Raw genomic sequence first — 18,485 nt, 5'->3', positions numbered from 1 at the left:
TACAATGGAATTCATTGATGGCATGTTTTGTTACTCAGCCCCCATCCGAGGGATGTGAAGTTGACCTGCAGTCAGTCTTTTCAAAAAGATTCCGTGCCACAGTTGAGTTCTTTAAGGGTGTGAAAGGAGACACGGAACCATTTTTTGTAGGAAATAATTTTGAGGGAAAAGTTAAAAATGACTAGAACACGTGAACTGGGGTAACACATTGCTCATTGACTGGACCTTTTGGTCTTGCTCTTTTCCTCGTCAGAGTTTGTGATGTGATTTAAGGATATATCTCTAGGGAGCTTGACAGTTTTCATTTCCCTTTCTGTCTGAACCTGCTGTACCAGAAAGACGAAGACCAAAGAACATTCTGTTTCTTTTTTGGTGTGTGTGTGTGTGTGTGTGTGTGTGTGTAAACAGGAGTTGTTGAAACGGACTCCAAGGAGACACAGTGACTATGGCGCAGTGCTGGAAGCCCTCCAAGCCATGAAAGCTGTCTGCTCCAACATAAACGAGACCAAGAGACAGATGGAAAAACTGGAAGTTTTAGAGGAATGGCAATCTCACATTGAAGGCTGGGAGGTACCTTCACTTCACTCATCAATCCAGCTTAAAATAGCTCTGTGATATCTTAAGTCTCTAGAGAATTATGGGCATTGAATGGACCACAAATGATCATGTTCCTAGGTAATGCTAGATTGTTCCATCAGTTCTGAAAAATGTAAATTTTCATTGTTATTTTAAAATCCCCTGAGACATTTTTCATTGTATTACTGTGGCGGAAATATAAATATCAAAACATTTGGAGGCTCAAGAATTTCCACACAACCAATTCAGAATTCATTAATAATTACCCCTGAAAGGATATGATGAAACTCATTACCACTGGGTGGCCTCTAAACTTTGCTATTTCAGGTTTGGCTTATGATGAGTCTCCTTTTGTCCAGTCTTAACTTTCATGAATAAGCATGTATCCTGCATCCCAGAGAAAGAAAAGAAGGGGAAGTAAAGGGTTGATAGAGGTGCTGTGATGTTATGTTTATTCTGAATTAGATGTTTGGTATAGAATTTCATTTTAAGGCTGCTTGCTCCTCCCGTTTTTGATTTGTTCATTTCTAAAAGGAGAGAACTGGGTATGATAGGATTTATACGATACACTCAAGTTGAAAACCATCAGTGTTTCATGATCTGTTAAGGGAGTGTGTTGGACAGGGTTCTCTAGAGAGATAAAACCAGATTGCTGGTAATTATATATAAATATATTTATAAAGATAGATATATAACACAAGAAATGAACCGTTAAATTATATACAGATAGGTAATACAAGAAATTAACAGTTAAATTATAAAGCAGTGAGACACTAGCAGTCCTTTAAGGCTTGAGAGCCGCCAGTCGCCAGTCCTTTCTGTAGAGAGAGCTGGGCTGTATATACCCAGGCAGCAAACAACAAGGCAGGTCCCCAACTGTCATCAACAGTTGGTCCCCAGCTCCAGAGATGAACATTCCAATTGTGTGGGCTTAAAGGGACCTCAACTTACAGCGACACAGTCCACAGGCTAGGCATCCTACAGGTAGTGTACCCCTTTAAACTGAGGCACAGAACAAGCAAGGTGAGGCTCACCGAGCCATTTATCCCTCCGCCCTTCAGTTAATCCTACTTGTGTTTATCGGCCAGGCTGGCACAGTAAACTATCGCAGTGAGGTTTCAAAAGAAAAAGATTTTCAAAAGATTTCAAAAGAAAAAAACGAGTAGTTTTATTCAGAATCTTTATGATGTTTCATCCAGGTTAACTTTGAATTTCAGTCTTTTCATATGTACTTTAGTAGTGTGACAAAAATAAGTTAGAATGTATCTTTCCATTGCTTTAAGTCCACATGGGCTGTGGACTAGGATGGGGGTGGCTCAGTGGTAGAGGACTGGCCTGGTAGCAAGAGGCTTGGTGGATTACTGATCAAAGCACTAGGTGCACAGCCCCCTCTTGTCCGTCAGAGGAGCCTCTCGTGTTGCTGTGACGTTGAACGAGTGTCAGTGGGGTTTTCAAACTACAACGTACTAGGAAGAAAGGCCTCGAGACCTGTCTTAAAAACCATCCAGCGGAAACTCTATGGATCGCCATAGGCTACTTCATAGCCAATCATAAGGAGGGCGCAGGACCCGACAGCATTTGGTTCTATTGTGCTTGGAGCAACGTGAAACCGTGCGTCTATTGTAAAAACAAAACCTTTTTTATTGGCGTGTGATTCACACATCATGCAACTCAGTAGCTCAGTCACATAAAGAGGAGTTGTGCAGTCATCGCCACAGTCAACTTAAGGACATTTTCATTGTTCTGCTCAGGAATCCCGCTTTGAAAGGAGTACCAACAACATGGACTAGCATAATTTTTTTCTGGTTGTAAAGTATACAAAATTTCAACAGCATAAAGAACATCTAAAATGATTCCAATAATATGCCGAACCTTACCAATCCATGCCAATTGCTTTGATCATTTGTGCCTCTCTACTGTATTCGTTTAGTTCTTTTTTTGGTGAGCATCTTATTCTGGTTTCCATGACAGTTCGCAAAGCTCATTCAAGCTCCAAAATACTGGTTTTCATTCAAGGCTTAAAATATTGTTCACTAGATTGGAAAGAAATCTTAAATACTGATTTGAAAGAGTTCTCTGGTATCCAGTCTCCACTATGAATATTTAAAAATGCTAACCGAGGTCTCTTAGCTTCCTCTCCGTCTCGGATTCAAGTGTCCACGGCGACCTCAGATTTCAGCATGAATGCCGCTGCCTTCAGTCAGCTACAATGGCTGTGTGTTTTGCAGTTGATTCAACCATTCCCTGGGAGATGCTGTCCTGCTGGGACGAGAAAAATGGAGGAAAGTTTGCTTTTGCAGTTCTGTTGTCCTTCAGAAATTGGAAGAAAAACTGCACTTAGAAATTGAAAGAAAAACTCTGTTCAAATGGCTGGATTTGTCAGCAAAATCTGCCAGGACTTTTTCTAACACAAAAACTTCAAAGACTCTGTTCAGTTCTCTAGGGACAGGGAGTCTGTCACTGTTTTGTATATTCCCGGTATACATCCTAATGATCGAACATGCTGCAGAAATGAGGAAATCTATTGATGTTGCTTACACAATGCATCTTCTGCTTACATATCGACTATCTCCTTGCCCAACAGTTCACCAAACAAGTTGGTGTTAGGAACCTAGCCATAACCATAAGTGAGATGCATACATACATTACTCAGTGGGAGAATGCATGTCAGTCCTACTATGTGGTATATGTAGATCACTGCAGAAGCTGCCTAGAGTTCGCTCCTCTTTGGTTAGTTTTAACCTTTTGAGTGCAAGATGAAGACCAACCAGAGAGGTAAAGAAACCTGGATGGGGTTTAGGGAATTTGCAGAGCATTCAGGAATATCAGATATAGATATAATTCCAGTAGGCACAAGGAAGCTACTATGCATGTTAGTTCAAGAAGGGTGATAAATGAATTCTGCATAACTTGGATTTGAAAATTCTGAGACTCAGCTACACAGATATGAGGAATGTTGAGACTTTGGGAGGTTGCGACTTGAAGTCCTTCCAACTGGTTGGCGACTTGTGATAAGAACCAGTTCCTAGTTCCTGCTCATCATACTCAGAGGGCAAGAGTTTCCCCCAACCCCCTTGGGGATTTAGGGGAAATTGCTAACCCAGTGACACTGGTTCCTAGAGAGTGAATTCGGGTCCCGGGAAGTAGTGGAAAATTGCTTGCTAAGCTACTTTCAGTTTGGTAGTGAGGACTATTGCCCTGTCTGCAGATACCTGCGTGTGTAGCTGGAGCAGCTGTCGTGGGGTTATATCAGGCACAAATGTTAGATGGTTCGACAGAAACAGAAGGAGCTGCTTACAGCACTTTTGCATTTCGGAGCTTGGGACTAATGTTGGGAAATAGCTTCCCTCGCAGACTGTTGAGTTGACGTTTGAAGAGATGACTCCCTTGCTTCATCAATTAAGTTCTCTTGAATCGGATCCAAGTCGGACACACTGTGGATCTGCATCTTTCCTATTGCACGTGAATTATTATCCCTAGTAGCTCGTTTTGTTACTCAGCGTCTGGTTGTTGTGGCTAGACGCCCTTGAGTTGGTTTCGATTCAGCAACCGTAGGCAGAGCAGAAGGAAATACTGCCCCTCCTGAGGCATCCTCTTAATCGTTGTGACCTCTGAGGCCTTTATTGAAGTTATTGTGTCAGGCCAACTCTTGAAGGACTTTCTGTTTTCACTGCCTCTTCACTTCACTGGTTCATTTCCAGGGACTGGCCTCTGCCCTTGACGTGTCCCAAGTTTGTGACATGAAGCCTTTCCCCTATAAATCAAATGAAGGATCTTTACAATAAAATACCTCAGCCTTTCAACCTTTCTGTTTATTCCTTTATACTGGTTAAGTTATCATTTATCCTCTTTTGCATTGAACTTAGGTAAATCATCAATGCAATGTCTGGCTCCCAAGACCCCTAAGAGAATGGAGGGAATGTATGACTATTTCGCAGACATGGTTTCTAGCCTGGAATCTGACCCTAAGCTTGGGAGAATGCATTAAGTCACTCCTACCCATGTCCAGTGCGGGTGACTGCTGCTGAAACCAATGGAAGAACTTTGAATATTGTGAAACACTGCAAATGCGAGACAGTCTCTTAAATATTGATGCTCTTGCCTACGATAGGTAGTTATCTATGAAAAGTCATATTATTTAAGGTTCTCTGGTTGCCAACAACACAAATGAAATTAGTTGAAATTATATTGAGGAGCTCCCAGCATTGAACAGACAAGCTCCAGTGTCAGGTTTCAAGGTGGTGACTTGGTACCTGAAACTGTGCCCTTTCCAGAGCGAATGAGTGTCCGTCCTGATATTACAACCGTGGTCATTTGTGGCCGGCATTAAATGTTCCACCAAGTTGGCTTGGACCGTTGCTTTGAGGAGGACAGAGGTTCTCACTGCAGACTGCAGCCATTCAGCTCCCTTTTGAGGAAATATTGGTTCTCCGTTGCATGCACACTTTGGTGACCCCTTTGATAATTTTGGAGCTACTATAATCCCATTTAGGCACACACAGTCCATAATGCAGATAGGAAGGTTACATAATCTACCCTAGATCTCAGAACTAACTGGTAGCTGTGTTAAAATTTTAAAATGGGCAGTCTGATTTTAAAATTTGTATTTCCACCATGTTATACCTACTCCATAAAGATGTACTGAATCCTTTAGAGTACATTTATTTTCCCTGTAAAAATAAAACGACCATTGCTATCAGTTTTTAGGTACAGTTTATATGGCGACTGTAATCACTAGAGCGCGTGGTCTACATTTGAATTGCTCCTTTTGGAAGTCTTGCCTTTTATAGGTATAGTTTAAAATTCATCGATCGTGGATTGTTTCTGTGAAGTGCCCTTGTGTCAGGGCTGATTCATAGGAACCTGTGTGCGACAGCTTCAAACACTGGACTGTCCGTGCCATCTCCATCATTGCTGTGCAGAAAGCTTTCGTTGCAGCCCCTGTGTCAATCCACTTCACTGCAGGTGTTTTCTTTTTCACTCAACACGACTTTACCAAGAACCATGCCCTTCTCCAGGGACCATTCGCTTCCGAGAAGATATCCAAAATATGTGAGATGAAGTTTTGCCATCCTCACTTCTAGGCATGCTGGCTGTACTCCTTCCAAGACCGATCCATTCATTCTCTGGAAGTCCATGTCACATCATATTCTTCATCAAAACCATAACTCAAAGCCAGAAATTCTTCTAGGTCAGTGGTTCTCAACCTTCCTAATGCCGTGACCCTTTCATACAGCTCCTCATGTTGTGCTGACCACCCCCAACCATAAAATTTTTGTCGTTGCTACTTCATAACTGTAATTTTGCTACTGAATTGGGTGACCCGTGAAAGGGTCTTTCGACCCCCAAAGGGGTCGCGACCCCCAGGTTGAGAACCACTCTTTCATATTCTCACCAAAATCATAACTCAAAGGCATACATTCTTTTAGGCAAACTTCCTTATCCTCTGTCCAGCCTTTGCATGCATATGAGGTGATTGAAAACACCATGGCTTCGATCAGCTAGACCTTCCTCTTCAAAGTAACATCTTCTTGATAAGGTTTCAGAGATCTTTTTGACCAGCTTTGCTCAGTGCAATATGCTGCTTGATTTCCTGATTGCTGCTTCCATGCGTGCTGATTTTAGGTCCACGTGAGAGGAAGTCCTCAGCCTGGGGGATCAGGACAAAGAGTCAGAGGACACAAGGCTCAGATCAGTTGGCATAACAGAGTTCACAAAGACAAGGCACTACATCCTACTTTGTTTTTAAAAGCTCTTGAGCTGCCATCTAAGATGCAGTTACTGGTCTCCTCCTGTCTGGCATAAAGAAGCAATGAACATTGAAATATATATGGAAACAATGGAGACAGTTCACTTGGCTGATGGAATAAGAAAACATCAGTCTCCACATTTATTCAAGACTAGAAGATCTAAGTGATGCCCATGTACCACTTAGAAACACTCTGAAAAAGATCACATTAGAAAGTCTTGGATAGAATGCAAGAAACAACATGGAACAAAATTCAATCATGAAAGAGATAGAAGTGTATTATTTTGGTTATTTCTTAGACATTTCAAAAGAGAGAGAACTCTGAATTAAATTGTAAAAGCAGAATTAAAAATATCTGTAATATGAATCTATACATATCTGAATAATATATGTATATATTATGTTAATATAGACATCTTATGTTATATATAATGGCTTTAGTCAATTATTCATTGTGATCTTACTTAAGTTCAAGTCAATTCTGACTCACAGCAACTCTATAGCATAGGGTAGAACCCGCTAACTGATGTACGGCAGAAAGTTGTTGCATCAACTTCAACAAAGATTTACTATTGAACTTTGGAATGATTATATATATATATATATATATATATTTCTTTCATTTAAGAATAAATTTTTAAAAAGATAATTTATTTCCTAAGAAACCCCATGAAGCAGTTCTGCTCCACCCTATAGAGTGACTATGAATCAGAATTGACTAGATGGCAATTATTTTACTTATCTTTTGGATTTTATTATAAAAAATAACTGGTAGGCACTCAGCCATTTCAGGAAACAGTATGTGATCAATAACCTATGATACTGAAGGAAGAAACTCAAGTTTCTCAGAAAGCATTGGTGAAAAATAAGGCTCCAGCATTTTATGAAATACCAGTTGGATGCAAGGCTGGAAACCCTTACTCACCTAGGCCAAGACATTTGGAAGGTAGCTTCTTAGCTAACCAGCCGGAAGAGATCCATATCATTTCACATTGAAAAACAAAGGTGATGTAATGGAATGAAGATGTTATCCAGCAATATTATTAATATGGCACACGTCAAACTTTGCTAAAGATCATTCAATACATGGTTACAACAGTACATAGACAGTGAACTGCCAGAAATCCAATCAGATTCAGAAGAGGTTGTGGAATAAGGGGTTTTGTTGTTGATTCCAGATAAATCTTCAGTGAAAGCAGAGAATATTAGAGAGATGTTTGCCCGTGTTTTGCTGAGTACATAAATGCCTCCACTATTTGGATAGCAGCAGATAATGGTTAACACTGGGGGCAAATGGGAATTCCTGTACACCTAATTGTTGTGCTCCTCCAGAACCCATACCAAGACCAAGAGGCAGGCTTTCGAATGGAACAAGGAGAAACTGTGTAGTTTAAATTTGATTAAGGCTTGCATTATTTAACCATAGTTATTCAATATGTATGTTAAGCAAATAACCATAAAAGCTGGACTATGTAAAAGATCGGGGAAAACGAATTTAAAAGCTGTGCTATGCCGATGAGATGACCTTGATTGTTGAAATCTAAAATGACTTGAAGCATTTAATGATACAAATTAACATAAAGAATGCAAATACAAAAGTCCTCCCAACTGCACCCATAAGCAACATGATGATAAACAGAAAATATTGAAGGTGGAAAGCATTTCGGTTTACTTGGAGTCAAAATAAACTCCCATGCATTGTTTTGAGGGAATCTACTGCCAAGAAACTATTACAAATGTTCAAAGGCAGTGATGACACTGAGGGACGACAATGTGAATAGTCTCATACGCGCACAAAAGCTGGCCAAAGGATGGGGAAGACCAAACCAGCATTGATGTCTCTGATTTATGGTTTGTTAAAGACTATTGAAGATATCGTTGGCTACTAGCGAAGGGAAATAATCTGTATTGGTAGAAATACAGCCAGAATATTCCTTAGAAGAGACGATGACATACCTCGTCTCATATACTTTGGACGTTTTAGCAGGGGGGACCAGTTCTAGAGTAGAACATCATGTTTGCTCAGGTGGAGGGTCAGTCAAAAGGATGAAGACCCTTCACACGCAGGATTGACGAAGTTGCTGCAAATTTAATGAAGATTGTGAAGACGTTGCAAGACCAGGCAGTCCTTTGTTTTGTTGTACATAAGGCTGCTGTGAGTTGGACCAACTTGACCGCCCCTAACCACCTCTCTTAGTGACCCTTAGCGCAGAGTAGAGCTGCCCCTTTGGGTTTCAAGGGCTGTCCATCTCTATGGGGGCAGATGACCTAACCTTCCTCTCGGTGTGGGTAGCAAGCAGCTTAGTACATGAGTTGGAATCAACTCAATAGCAGTTGGTTTTGTTTGTTTTCTAACAGCAACAACCATTCAGTCCAGGAAATAAGTCTTATGTACATAAAAGAAAGTCTTGTGTACATAAAAGAAAGCCTTGTGTATATAAAAGAAAGTAAGTTGCAATCATTTACTCTTTAGAGAACATAAGACAAGCAAAGACAGAAAAGCTCCCTGCCATTGAGCCAATTCTGACTTGCAGGGACTCTATAGGACGGGGTCCAACAGCCATTTTTTGGTTTTATCGATTTTAAATCTTAACAGGAGTAGAAGGTAGGTAACATGCACTATATCTGCTGTGTTTCCTGTGTATGAAATATCAAAAAGGAAACGCAAGCATCTCTTACTTGTCGTTGTACTTACTGAGATTGCCCAGGAGGAGACTGGAAGGAGAAAACAATATTTATCTTACAAAATTTTGTACTGCTTGACTTTTTATTCTGGACATATAAGTGCTTCATAAAACACGGATAATATTAAGAAGGGAAACACTTCCCATCGATGTTTCTGTTATGTGATCATACCTTCTTATTTCAATTTTTCCTGACTTAGGGATCCAACATTACCGACACCTGCACTGAAATGTTAATGTGCGGAGTATTGTTGAAAATTTCTTCTGGAAATATTCAAGAACGGGTGTTTTTTCTTTTTGACAATCTTTTGGTGTATTGCAAAAGAAAACACAGGTAAGTGGATAAATAGTACCTCGGGAATTATTTATCCATATTAAAACATAGATAATATGTTTTTTCTTTATGTTTCTGAGATTTCATAAGGCAAACGGTCACATTGCCAGAACTGGTCTGATTGTAGTCTTCATCTGCTTGTGAAAAGTAACTGAAATACGATCCTGTCCTCATCTGAGGACACCACCTGCCCAGAGCTCTCCAGGACAGGCACACGCCTCCAGCCCTCGGAAAAGGAGATGCGTCTTCCTTGTGTCCTTATGCTGCTTCCAAATAACTTCATCCTCCCCTAATAGGCTGGCGCATTTGAAAGTTCATGTCTTAGTTTTTCTTAGCCACTATTTTCCCCGGTTTTTACTGTTTTTCACCACACGTAATATCTCCTTATCATCAACGAATTCATGGACTGCTTTAGCGCTTGGCTTGCTTTCATTACTTCCTGTTCTGGTCACCTTTTTTGGTGTAATCAAAGCACACATGCATGTTCTTTTCATTTTTTGTAGCCCATTCTCTCCTCACCTGGCATGAAACTCCACCATTGCATCTGCGACAGCTCTTCTATGGTTATTTCTTTAACTTGTCAACACTAACATGTGCAGCTTTGTTTTAAGCATTCCACTGTAAAAATCAGCCTGACTTTTTGTCTCTGCGCATTTTTTATTCCCAATTAAGCTATTATTTGACCAGTGACTCTAGGAGTTGCCTGGTTGCAAGCGTTCTGTAATAGAAGCATCCTCAGGTTACAAATGAGCTCCTTCATTGGGGAGTTGGGTCTTTAGATGGAATTTATGGCGAGTCAGAATATGTGTGTACGTCAGGGTTTTAAGAGATTCTATGCAGGTGATTGTGATGACAGTTTTCCGGTTGCGGGTTGATTTAGTCATTTCAGAGTGAGGACAAATTTGCAGACTATTTAAAGTCTAGAAGCAGTAGTTCACATCTAACTTAGGGACTGTCTTTATCTTCTATTATTATTACTCTTTCTATGTCTTTAACCCCATATCAACCTCTGTACAGCTATGTGTTCTTCACAGCCAACCTTCTTGAAAGCATGTTTGGTCATGGTTTTTTCTACTGCCTCGCTTTTCTTCCTTTCCTCAACATGATAGAGAGCCCACTCTCCACCAAGCCTAGTGAGCTCTAAGTGCCACGGTCACGTCCTTGCTTTCGTTCTTATCTTACGTGGCATTGAGCTCATGTCTTCAATTCTTTCTCAAAGAATTGCTTCTTGCTTCTCTTTTCTTTGTTATACCACACTCTCCTGGCTGGATATTGGGACTGCCATCAGGCATGACTCAATAAAAAGACACCCAAACTCACCACCAATGAGTGGATGCTGATTTAAGTCATCACAGGACAGGGGAGAACTCCTGTGAGTTTCTAAGACGGTAAATCTTTATGGGAGTAGAAAGGACCATCTTTCTCCTGTGGAGCAGCTGGCGGTTTCAAACCACTGACTTTGGAGTTAGCAGCAGATATGTAACCATTATGTCACGAGGGCTCTCGCCCTCCTTAAATTCCCTGAAGTTATTTCTTGGTATCTTTCTTTTATTCTATTTCAAAAAGAAACACGAATGTGCAGTGATTGAACCACCAACCCACAGCAAACCTGTTGTCAGTTAGATCATCTCTGATTCATGGTGACCCCATGTGTTATGGGACTGCTCTGTAAGGTTCTCTTGGCTGTCATCTCTCTGGGTGTAGATGTTCAGGCCTTTCTTCCTCAGCACTGGTGAGGTATTCATGTGCGAACTACAGCACTTGTGGACCTTGATCCCAGGGCTGAAATACACAGATAACTATATATTACTGCAAATGACCTTGATCCCAATGCTGAAATGCACAGATAATTATATATTACTACAAATGCTAATGTGTAAACCAGAATTTTTTTTACTTTGTTATGTAATTTTAGAGATTAAAGAAATCAGTGCAAAGTTTGAAATGTCCTGTATGCTTATAAACTACACCATACATTTGTGAAATATTATATATGTATTATCAGACTTATTCAAAATACACAGTTATTATGCCATAAAATCAATGTAGGAAAACGTTTTTTATAGGTGGATTATGCTGTTTAAGAAATCTCTTTCACAAGTTCTTTCAAGAGTGATAGTGTCTTTCACTAGGACATGAAAAAAAATCAATTACCAGCAAGCTGAAAATTGAGAGATGGCATAAAGATGGACAAAATAGAAATGAAATTTTAAAAGAAGCAAATGTTACCTCTGTCCAAGTTTGGACTCATTCCATCTCCTATGTTGAGTAAAAGACCATTCCCCCCCATTTGTAAGTTGTTCAATTGGGATCTACGTCGGACTTTGCGAAGCAGCTGGTGTTGACATGAACGGAAGTGCCTCCGCTCACAAACCACCAAACCATACAAAAAATGAATAGCCCAACAGTTGGTTTTCTTGTGATTATTTTTTCTTTCTCAAAGTTGTTTTTAATGTGGTTTTGCACTCTATATTTTAACAATGCCTGTGTGATTTCAATCTCTGTAAGGCGGTTGAAGAATAGCAAGGCATCTACAGATGGACATCGCTACCTTTTTCGTGGCAGGATCAATACGGAGGTGATGGAAGTTGAGAATGTGGACGATGGCACAGGTAGGAAATCGGTAGATTTGAATTAGATCACCTGTATTAAATCCCTCATGCGCCAGGTTTCTCACTTGGATAATTGAACTACACTACCTTACCTTGGAAAAGTTGTGTGAGGGAGAGCAATCGGGTAGAAGGAGTAGAAAGGTGAGCTAAGGCAGGGGGGACCAGTGTAAAAGAGGGAAATTAGATTTGACAGGTGTATACTAGCAGTCAATACAGAGATACAAAGAAAAAGATGGCTAGTGTCTTATCATAAAATTCCCATTGAACCTTAATCACAAGACATTCACTGTTCCTGGCATAGAGCGTATATATGCAGAACATGTTAATGAATGAATAGCTTTTCTTTAAACTATACCATCGTTTATAAATAAAAGTATGATGATTGTGAGAATATTTTAATTCTATAAGATATTATAGAATATATTATAATTATAGCATAGTCTTCCTTGATTTTAGTGACTTAGCTATTAAGAGTCTGAGTGGCATAAGCAGATTCTGATCAACTGCTAACTGAATGGTTTGAAGTTACCCACACAGCAGTTCTGAGGAAGAAAGGCCTGGCGATTTTCTTTCTTTGAAGACTAACGTCAAGAAAATCCCATGGAGCAGGTCTACCATGTAACCCATCAGGCTGCTATGAGTCAGGGACTGGCTCAAAGACAACTAACGACAAAAGAGTAGCCATTATCAATATCAATAAACACCCAGTTTTCTTGTATACACACTTGGGGATGGAGGCAGGTTGTGTAATTTTAAGGGCTCCTTGTAGTGAAACTTCCCTTTTTAGTTTTGAAGATAAACAATTTTAGCTGCAGCATCATGAAATGATGGTTACTTACAAGCACTAAATAACATGAAGTTAAAATAAAATTTTCTTTTCAATTTCAAAAAACTATTTTATAAGCCACAAATGCTCAGTAAATGGCACCACATGTTTAACCCATGAATTTATTTACAAGTTCAAAGATATGTTCTCAGGAAAAAAAGTAAATTCTGAGACTAAATATCCTTTACTGCTAAATGACTTTGGCTTTCACGTGGGGGGTGCTCTTAGGACATTCAATATAAACATGGGATTGGGCCCAGGCTATTTGCGCTCCCTTGCCGCCAACCTCAGCTGTTCCGTCTGAGTCTCAGAGAGAAAGTGTGTCATCTGTCTCAGGAGCGTTCTTTTACAAACGCTGTTCTGCTCACCATTTCCTTACACTGACCTCGGAATACGAATCAATGCCAGGGACTAAGATTGATGAATCAGAATTGCCCCAGGCAAGCGACTTGGCCTTGCAGTAATCCCGCCTTGAATGATGACCCAAACTGGATGTTCATCATTGTGTAAAGAGGCTCTTCACTGACTGCAGGGGGGATTCGGGTGTGGAGCTGTCGCTCAGCTGGTAGAAACCTCCCCTCTCCCAGATTGAATAATATACTTATAGCTCCTGTCTGGCTAACATGGGGGACCTAGTATGTCACCGTACCTAGTGGAAAGTACACATGGCATTTTTATAAGCTAGCAGGAATTCATTTTAATGCTTTCTAGGAAAGTGGTTCAGTAACATTTAGAAACAAGTGAACTAGCTGAAATGTTAACTTTTGTAACCTTGCCTTGGTCACCCGTGGTGCTTACAAGAACACACAAACCCCGTGTTGTGCTTGATTAGGGACCAGGTGGAAGCCCCCCTCAAGCTATTCCTCTGTTCTCTGGTGGCCCTGCCTCACCTCGGTGGAGCCATTTCCCCCTGTTGCTGCAGCATGCTCCTATGTTCTTCCCTTCGCTTGCTTCCCTGGAGGCCAAGCGCTCCTGGCACCAGTGCCTGTGGTGCAGAGCCCAGCTCTTGTGCCCCATTTTGAGCCTTTGTACCAGTTGAGGTGATTGGTCGTCATTGGCGGTGCCATTTGCACTCACTGTTTCAGTAATGAATATCGTAATTAGTTAGGCAGACAATTGAAGTACAAGATCAAGAAATGTGAGAGCCCACCAGGGTCTCTGCACACTGTGGTAGTCAGGCTCTCGGGGTGTCTGTGGCAGACGCTACATAATGAAAGCTTAGGATAAGTGGCTTTGGCTGAAATTTTAATGGAAAACAACCTTCAGAGTCAATGACATAAGAAAGTTCTGGTAAGCATTAAGCATTTGGGGCCACAGTACCTGTGAGGGTGGGGACACTGTGAATGACAAAGCCCAAGGAACTAGTAGGCATAGTGAGGAAGACAGGGTATATTTTAAGACATTCAATTTCGTAAATTGTCTGATACAATCTCTTGACATAACCTTCCAAGACTCAATGTCACAGAATATGATGAAGACATTCACTACACTTGGCATTGAGTGAGGGCTTTGCACTCCTTTTGTTTTTCTCAAACATATGTCTAAGTTCCACACAGTGGGCAGTTGGCTACCGTTAGTTGTTATGAGGTCACTTAGACAGATTTTAGGCTGTGCGGCTGTACTTGGCTGTTTCCCCCTCATTTCCTACAGGGACCCTTTTGTTTTCTCATGGATGTGTTCAGTAGGACTCTGGGGGGAAGCAAGCATCTTCTGCCAAGATTTGGAAATTCAAAAATAGAATTTTTGAAGACAGATGAGACGTTGAAGATCAACTAATTAACCCGTGAAAATTTCCGATGATGGCCGTGAAGTCAGATTTAAGAACCTCTTTTGGCCAAGCTTGTTCAGCTGTTTGGTAGAGAGCTGGGTCCAGCGTTGTTTTTGCTAGGTCCCGTGCCCATGTCTTGGGTGGTGTCAGGAGAGCTGAGGCTCCCCCAGGTTTGAAGTCTATCGGGGCCACTGGAGAATGGTGAAAGAAGAAGGCATGAGCTCGCAGATTCATTTTGGTTCTTTATTTTCTTCTTAAGAGACAGTCCGGGACTGTGCTGTCTCTCGTTCATCCTTTGTTTTTGTTTCCGTCGTGGATTCTTCATTTGTTGTTGATGAACCTGCTTGTTTGCTTTTCTGCAACTTTAACTCTGATTGGCACTCTGAGGCTAGTAGACCTCAATAAAGTCGATCAATGCCCATATGCCACGTTCTCCCCCTAATGAGAAGCCATTGTTCTTTAAAAACCAAACCAACCGCCAGCAAGTCGATTTTGACTCATAGTCACTCCATAGGACACAGTAGAACTGCCCTGTGTTTGTTAGAGACTTTAAATCTTTACAGGAGCAGACAGCCTTACCATTCTCCTGAGGAATGATAGGTGTGCTCAAACCAATCTCCTTGCATTTTGCCCTGCTTAGCCCACTGGACAGTCAAGCTTCAGAAGTCTGTGCATGTAGGAAACTAACATCAGACCAATCTCCCCTTTTGGTTAATTAAAAAATAAAAACTTTACACTTAGGCATAAATAATAAAACTTAATCAATGGGGATATATAATTTTAAATATTCTTAGACTTTTGATGGCAAATTGAATTGCTTTCTCTACATTTTCCTTTTAAATATATTACAGAAATATGGAGTGATTTTTCTTAATACAGGTATCAGTAAAAACTTTTCTGTTCTAAGTAGAGTGAACTGTATACTGTTTTACTCCAAAGTGCCAAAAATAATTACTTTTGAAATTAGACTCATAATTACTCAGTCACCATATAACCATACGAAATCTGTTGAGAAATAAATGATTGTAATTATATGTTTAATTTTAGTCACTCAGATTATATCATAGTGTCTTAGAATAGAACATCTTAATCAGTGATATGACATGCAGAATAATTAAAATATTTAATATTTATTTTATATATATGATCTACTTTATCATATCAAATGAAGTTTTCTGAGGAGAAAAAGTGGTTTTAGTAGTACATTGACAGGGAGCTGCCAGAAATTTGAGCTGTCTTTAGGAGAGTACATGGAAAACGTTGATGTCAGATGCATCTTGGCTAGAAGCAGAGAATACCAGGAAGTCGTTTATCTGCGTTTATTGTCTATGCAAAAGTATTCACCTTTATGGATCATGATAAATCTGGATGACATTCCAAAGAATGGGAATACCGGAATGATTAAGCCTGTTCCTATGGGACTTGTACATAGATCAAGAATCAGTTGTTTTGAAAGAACAATGTGATAAAACACGGTTTAAGGTCAAGAAATGGGCATGTCAGGGTTGGACCCTCCACCCTTCTGATTCAGTCTGGTTGAGGAGCAGAGGATCCGAGGAACTAGCCTAGATGATGGACAGGCGACAAGACTAGAGGAAGGCTCACTAACCACGTGCAGTATGCCGATGGAACCATGTTTGCTAGGCCCGAAAATTTGAAGCCCTTTCTGATCAAAGACTACAGCCTTCAGAATGTAAAGAAAAATAATCCTCACAAATGGATCAAGAGACAACGTTATGATAAGCGGAGAAAGCATATCGAAGTTGTTAAGGATTTTGTTTTGTTTGGATCCACCATCAATGCTGATGGACACAGTCGTTAAAAAATTCAAAGACAAAGTGCATTCAACAAAGCTGGTCCATAAGGCTTTTTAAAGTATGTAAAGAGCAAAGATGTTGCGTTAAGGACTAAAGCGTGCTTGCCTCAAACTATGGTATTTTCAGTCATCTCATATGCATTTGAAAATGGAATAATAAGTAAGGAAGATGGTTGAAGAATAAATGCTCCAGAGTTATGATTTTGGCAAAGAACATGGACAGTGTGGATATTCAGAAGCAAGAGCAAACTTGTCTTAGAGGAAGCCCAGCCACCGTAGGGATAAGGATGGTAGACTCTGCCTTGTGTACTTTGGACATGCTACCAGGAGGGACCAGTCCCTGGAGAAGGACGTCATCATTGGTAAAGTAGACGGTCAGCGAAAAAGAGGAAGATCTTTTGGAGATGTGTTGATACCTCGGCTCCAAGAATGAGCTCAACCTACCAACTGTGAAGATGCTGCAGGGTCACGCAGTGTTTGGTTCTGCTGTGAGTGGGGCTGGCGGGGGCATCGGATAGGAACAGCAGCAGCGGCAGCAGAATGTCCTTTATTTTCTATGTTGAAAGCTAATGATAACTACTGAGTATGCGGCCAAATCCCCGTATCTGTATCTCAGTGCTCATTTCCTGCATGCCAATGTTTTCAGTGATTTCCCCCTTACGCTGCTCTTTCACAATGATCATTTGATCGGGAAGCTATAAAGTAGAGGTCTAGAGCAGTGAGTGAAAATACTTATAATCATGGACTCTATAAATTTGTATCCTCCTTCCTTTAAATAAAATGCTTATCTTAATGATAATAATTTTTATTTTTGACCATGTCTACCAAATAAAAGTAGTTTATTTTTGCACAATGGTGGATCCAATAGGTAAGAGTGTGGTCAGCTTCACGACTATAGTGCTGCTTTGTAAGCAACGGCCTGAATGCATTGTAAAAATGAAGCTGGTAGCTTTACAGTGCTGCAAAGCGTGCCAAAGGCCTAAGAGTTCTTTTTAATACACTGGAGTTTCTAGGTTATTTCTTTAAGGATTGTATTTCAGAAGTTTAAAAGGCCAAAAAGAGATTGAACTACATTTTAAGGTTTTAAAGGGATGAAAACCAGTTAATCCTTGTGTTTTTTGCCGCCAGAAATGTCTTATGTTATTTTGGATTCCAGAAAAAAGTTATTCTATTCTGTGATGAAATCAAAGGATTATTGCAAAATGTAATTTTTCAATATTGAATAGTTATAATATGGTTTCATTAATTTATAAAAAATCTCTTAAAAACTTAAACGTTCACATTGTTCATCAGGTCGATGGTCGAGTGAATTACTTAGACATCAGTTTCTTGATGCTCAGAATAATACCTACTGGAAATTTATTCTGTTTTTTAGTCTGACTAATATTTGGCTATTGTCCATCTTATTAAAATACAAAGTTATTGAAAGAGAGCTAGTGTGTCCACTGAAATTTATAGTTATATCAGTTTTGGGACAAACAATCTGAATAAATGAAAAAAATTTATAAGCCATCCAACTTTCAAGCGCTCAGTGACATATGCAGGTTACTCTGGATTTTACCCTTTTTTTTTTTTGAAGAAATTGGACACTAGAGATGGCTGCACTTGGATATTCTGCACTTAATAAGTGGCAATTTTAATTGGGTTTCTTTAAGACACTCTATAGAATATGAATATTTCAGATCCTCTGAGGCTTACAGATACTTGAAAGTGCCAATTAATAAACAATTCATGATTTGCTTCAGTAAATGTATTTTCTTTTTTTTAATGCCATGACTGATGCAAATAGTTAGGCCCTTGGCCACAAAGCAGATGGTTGGTGATCTGAATCCACGCTGATGTGCCTTAGGATGGATTGGTGAGGTCCCTTAGAACAACCACAGCCATTGGAAACGCTTGGGGCAAGGTTCTATTCTGAAACTCATGGGCTCAACTTTTTTTTTTTAAAGGACAAATTATGGTTGCGCTGTCCTGTGATCTTTGATGAAGGTGTTCTTTCTGGAAACGATTCATTCTAAGTTTGGAGATTGACTGCACTAGACCTTTCGTGTAAGCAGTTAATGCACAAGCTGCGTTTTGTGACTAGCGTTCAACTGATGAAGCAACTAACCTGTTACTGG

The 18,485-nt window shown here is 40.1% G+C and overlaps 1 protein-coding gene across 2 annotated transcripts in view; it reads left to right on the top strand.

Moving 5' to 3' along the window:
- PREX2 (phosphatidylinositol-3,4,5-trisphosphate dependent Rac exchange factor 2) overlaps positions 1-18,485 on the top strand; it is a 322,717-nt gene that overhangs the window by 95,218 nt on the left and 209,014 nt on the right. For both annotated transcript variants that reach the window (XM_075549599.1, XM_075549600.1), the window contains exons 6-8: positions 409-570; positions 9,210-9,343; positions 11,852-11,955. In XM_075549599.1, coding sequence (XP_075405714.1) covers positions 409-570; positions 9,210-9,343; positions 11,852-11,955 — 400 coding nt within the window. The remainder of the gene's footprint in view (positions 1-408; positions 571-9,209; positions 9,344-11,851; positions 11,956-18,485) is intronic.

This window comes from Tenrec ecaudatus, chromosome 5 (assembly GCF_050624435.1).
Source record: "Tenrec ecaudatus isolate mTenEca1 chromosome 5, mTenEca1.hap1, whole genome shotgun sequence".
NCBI lineage: Eukaryota > Metazoa > Chordata > Mammalia > Afrosoricida > Tenrecidae > Tenrec > Tenrec ecaudatus.
The sequence above is the reverse complement of the archived record's forward strand: the minus strand, read 5'-3'. Positions and strand labels throughout refer to the sequence as shown.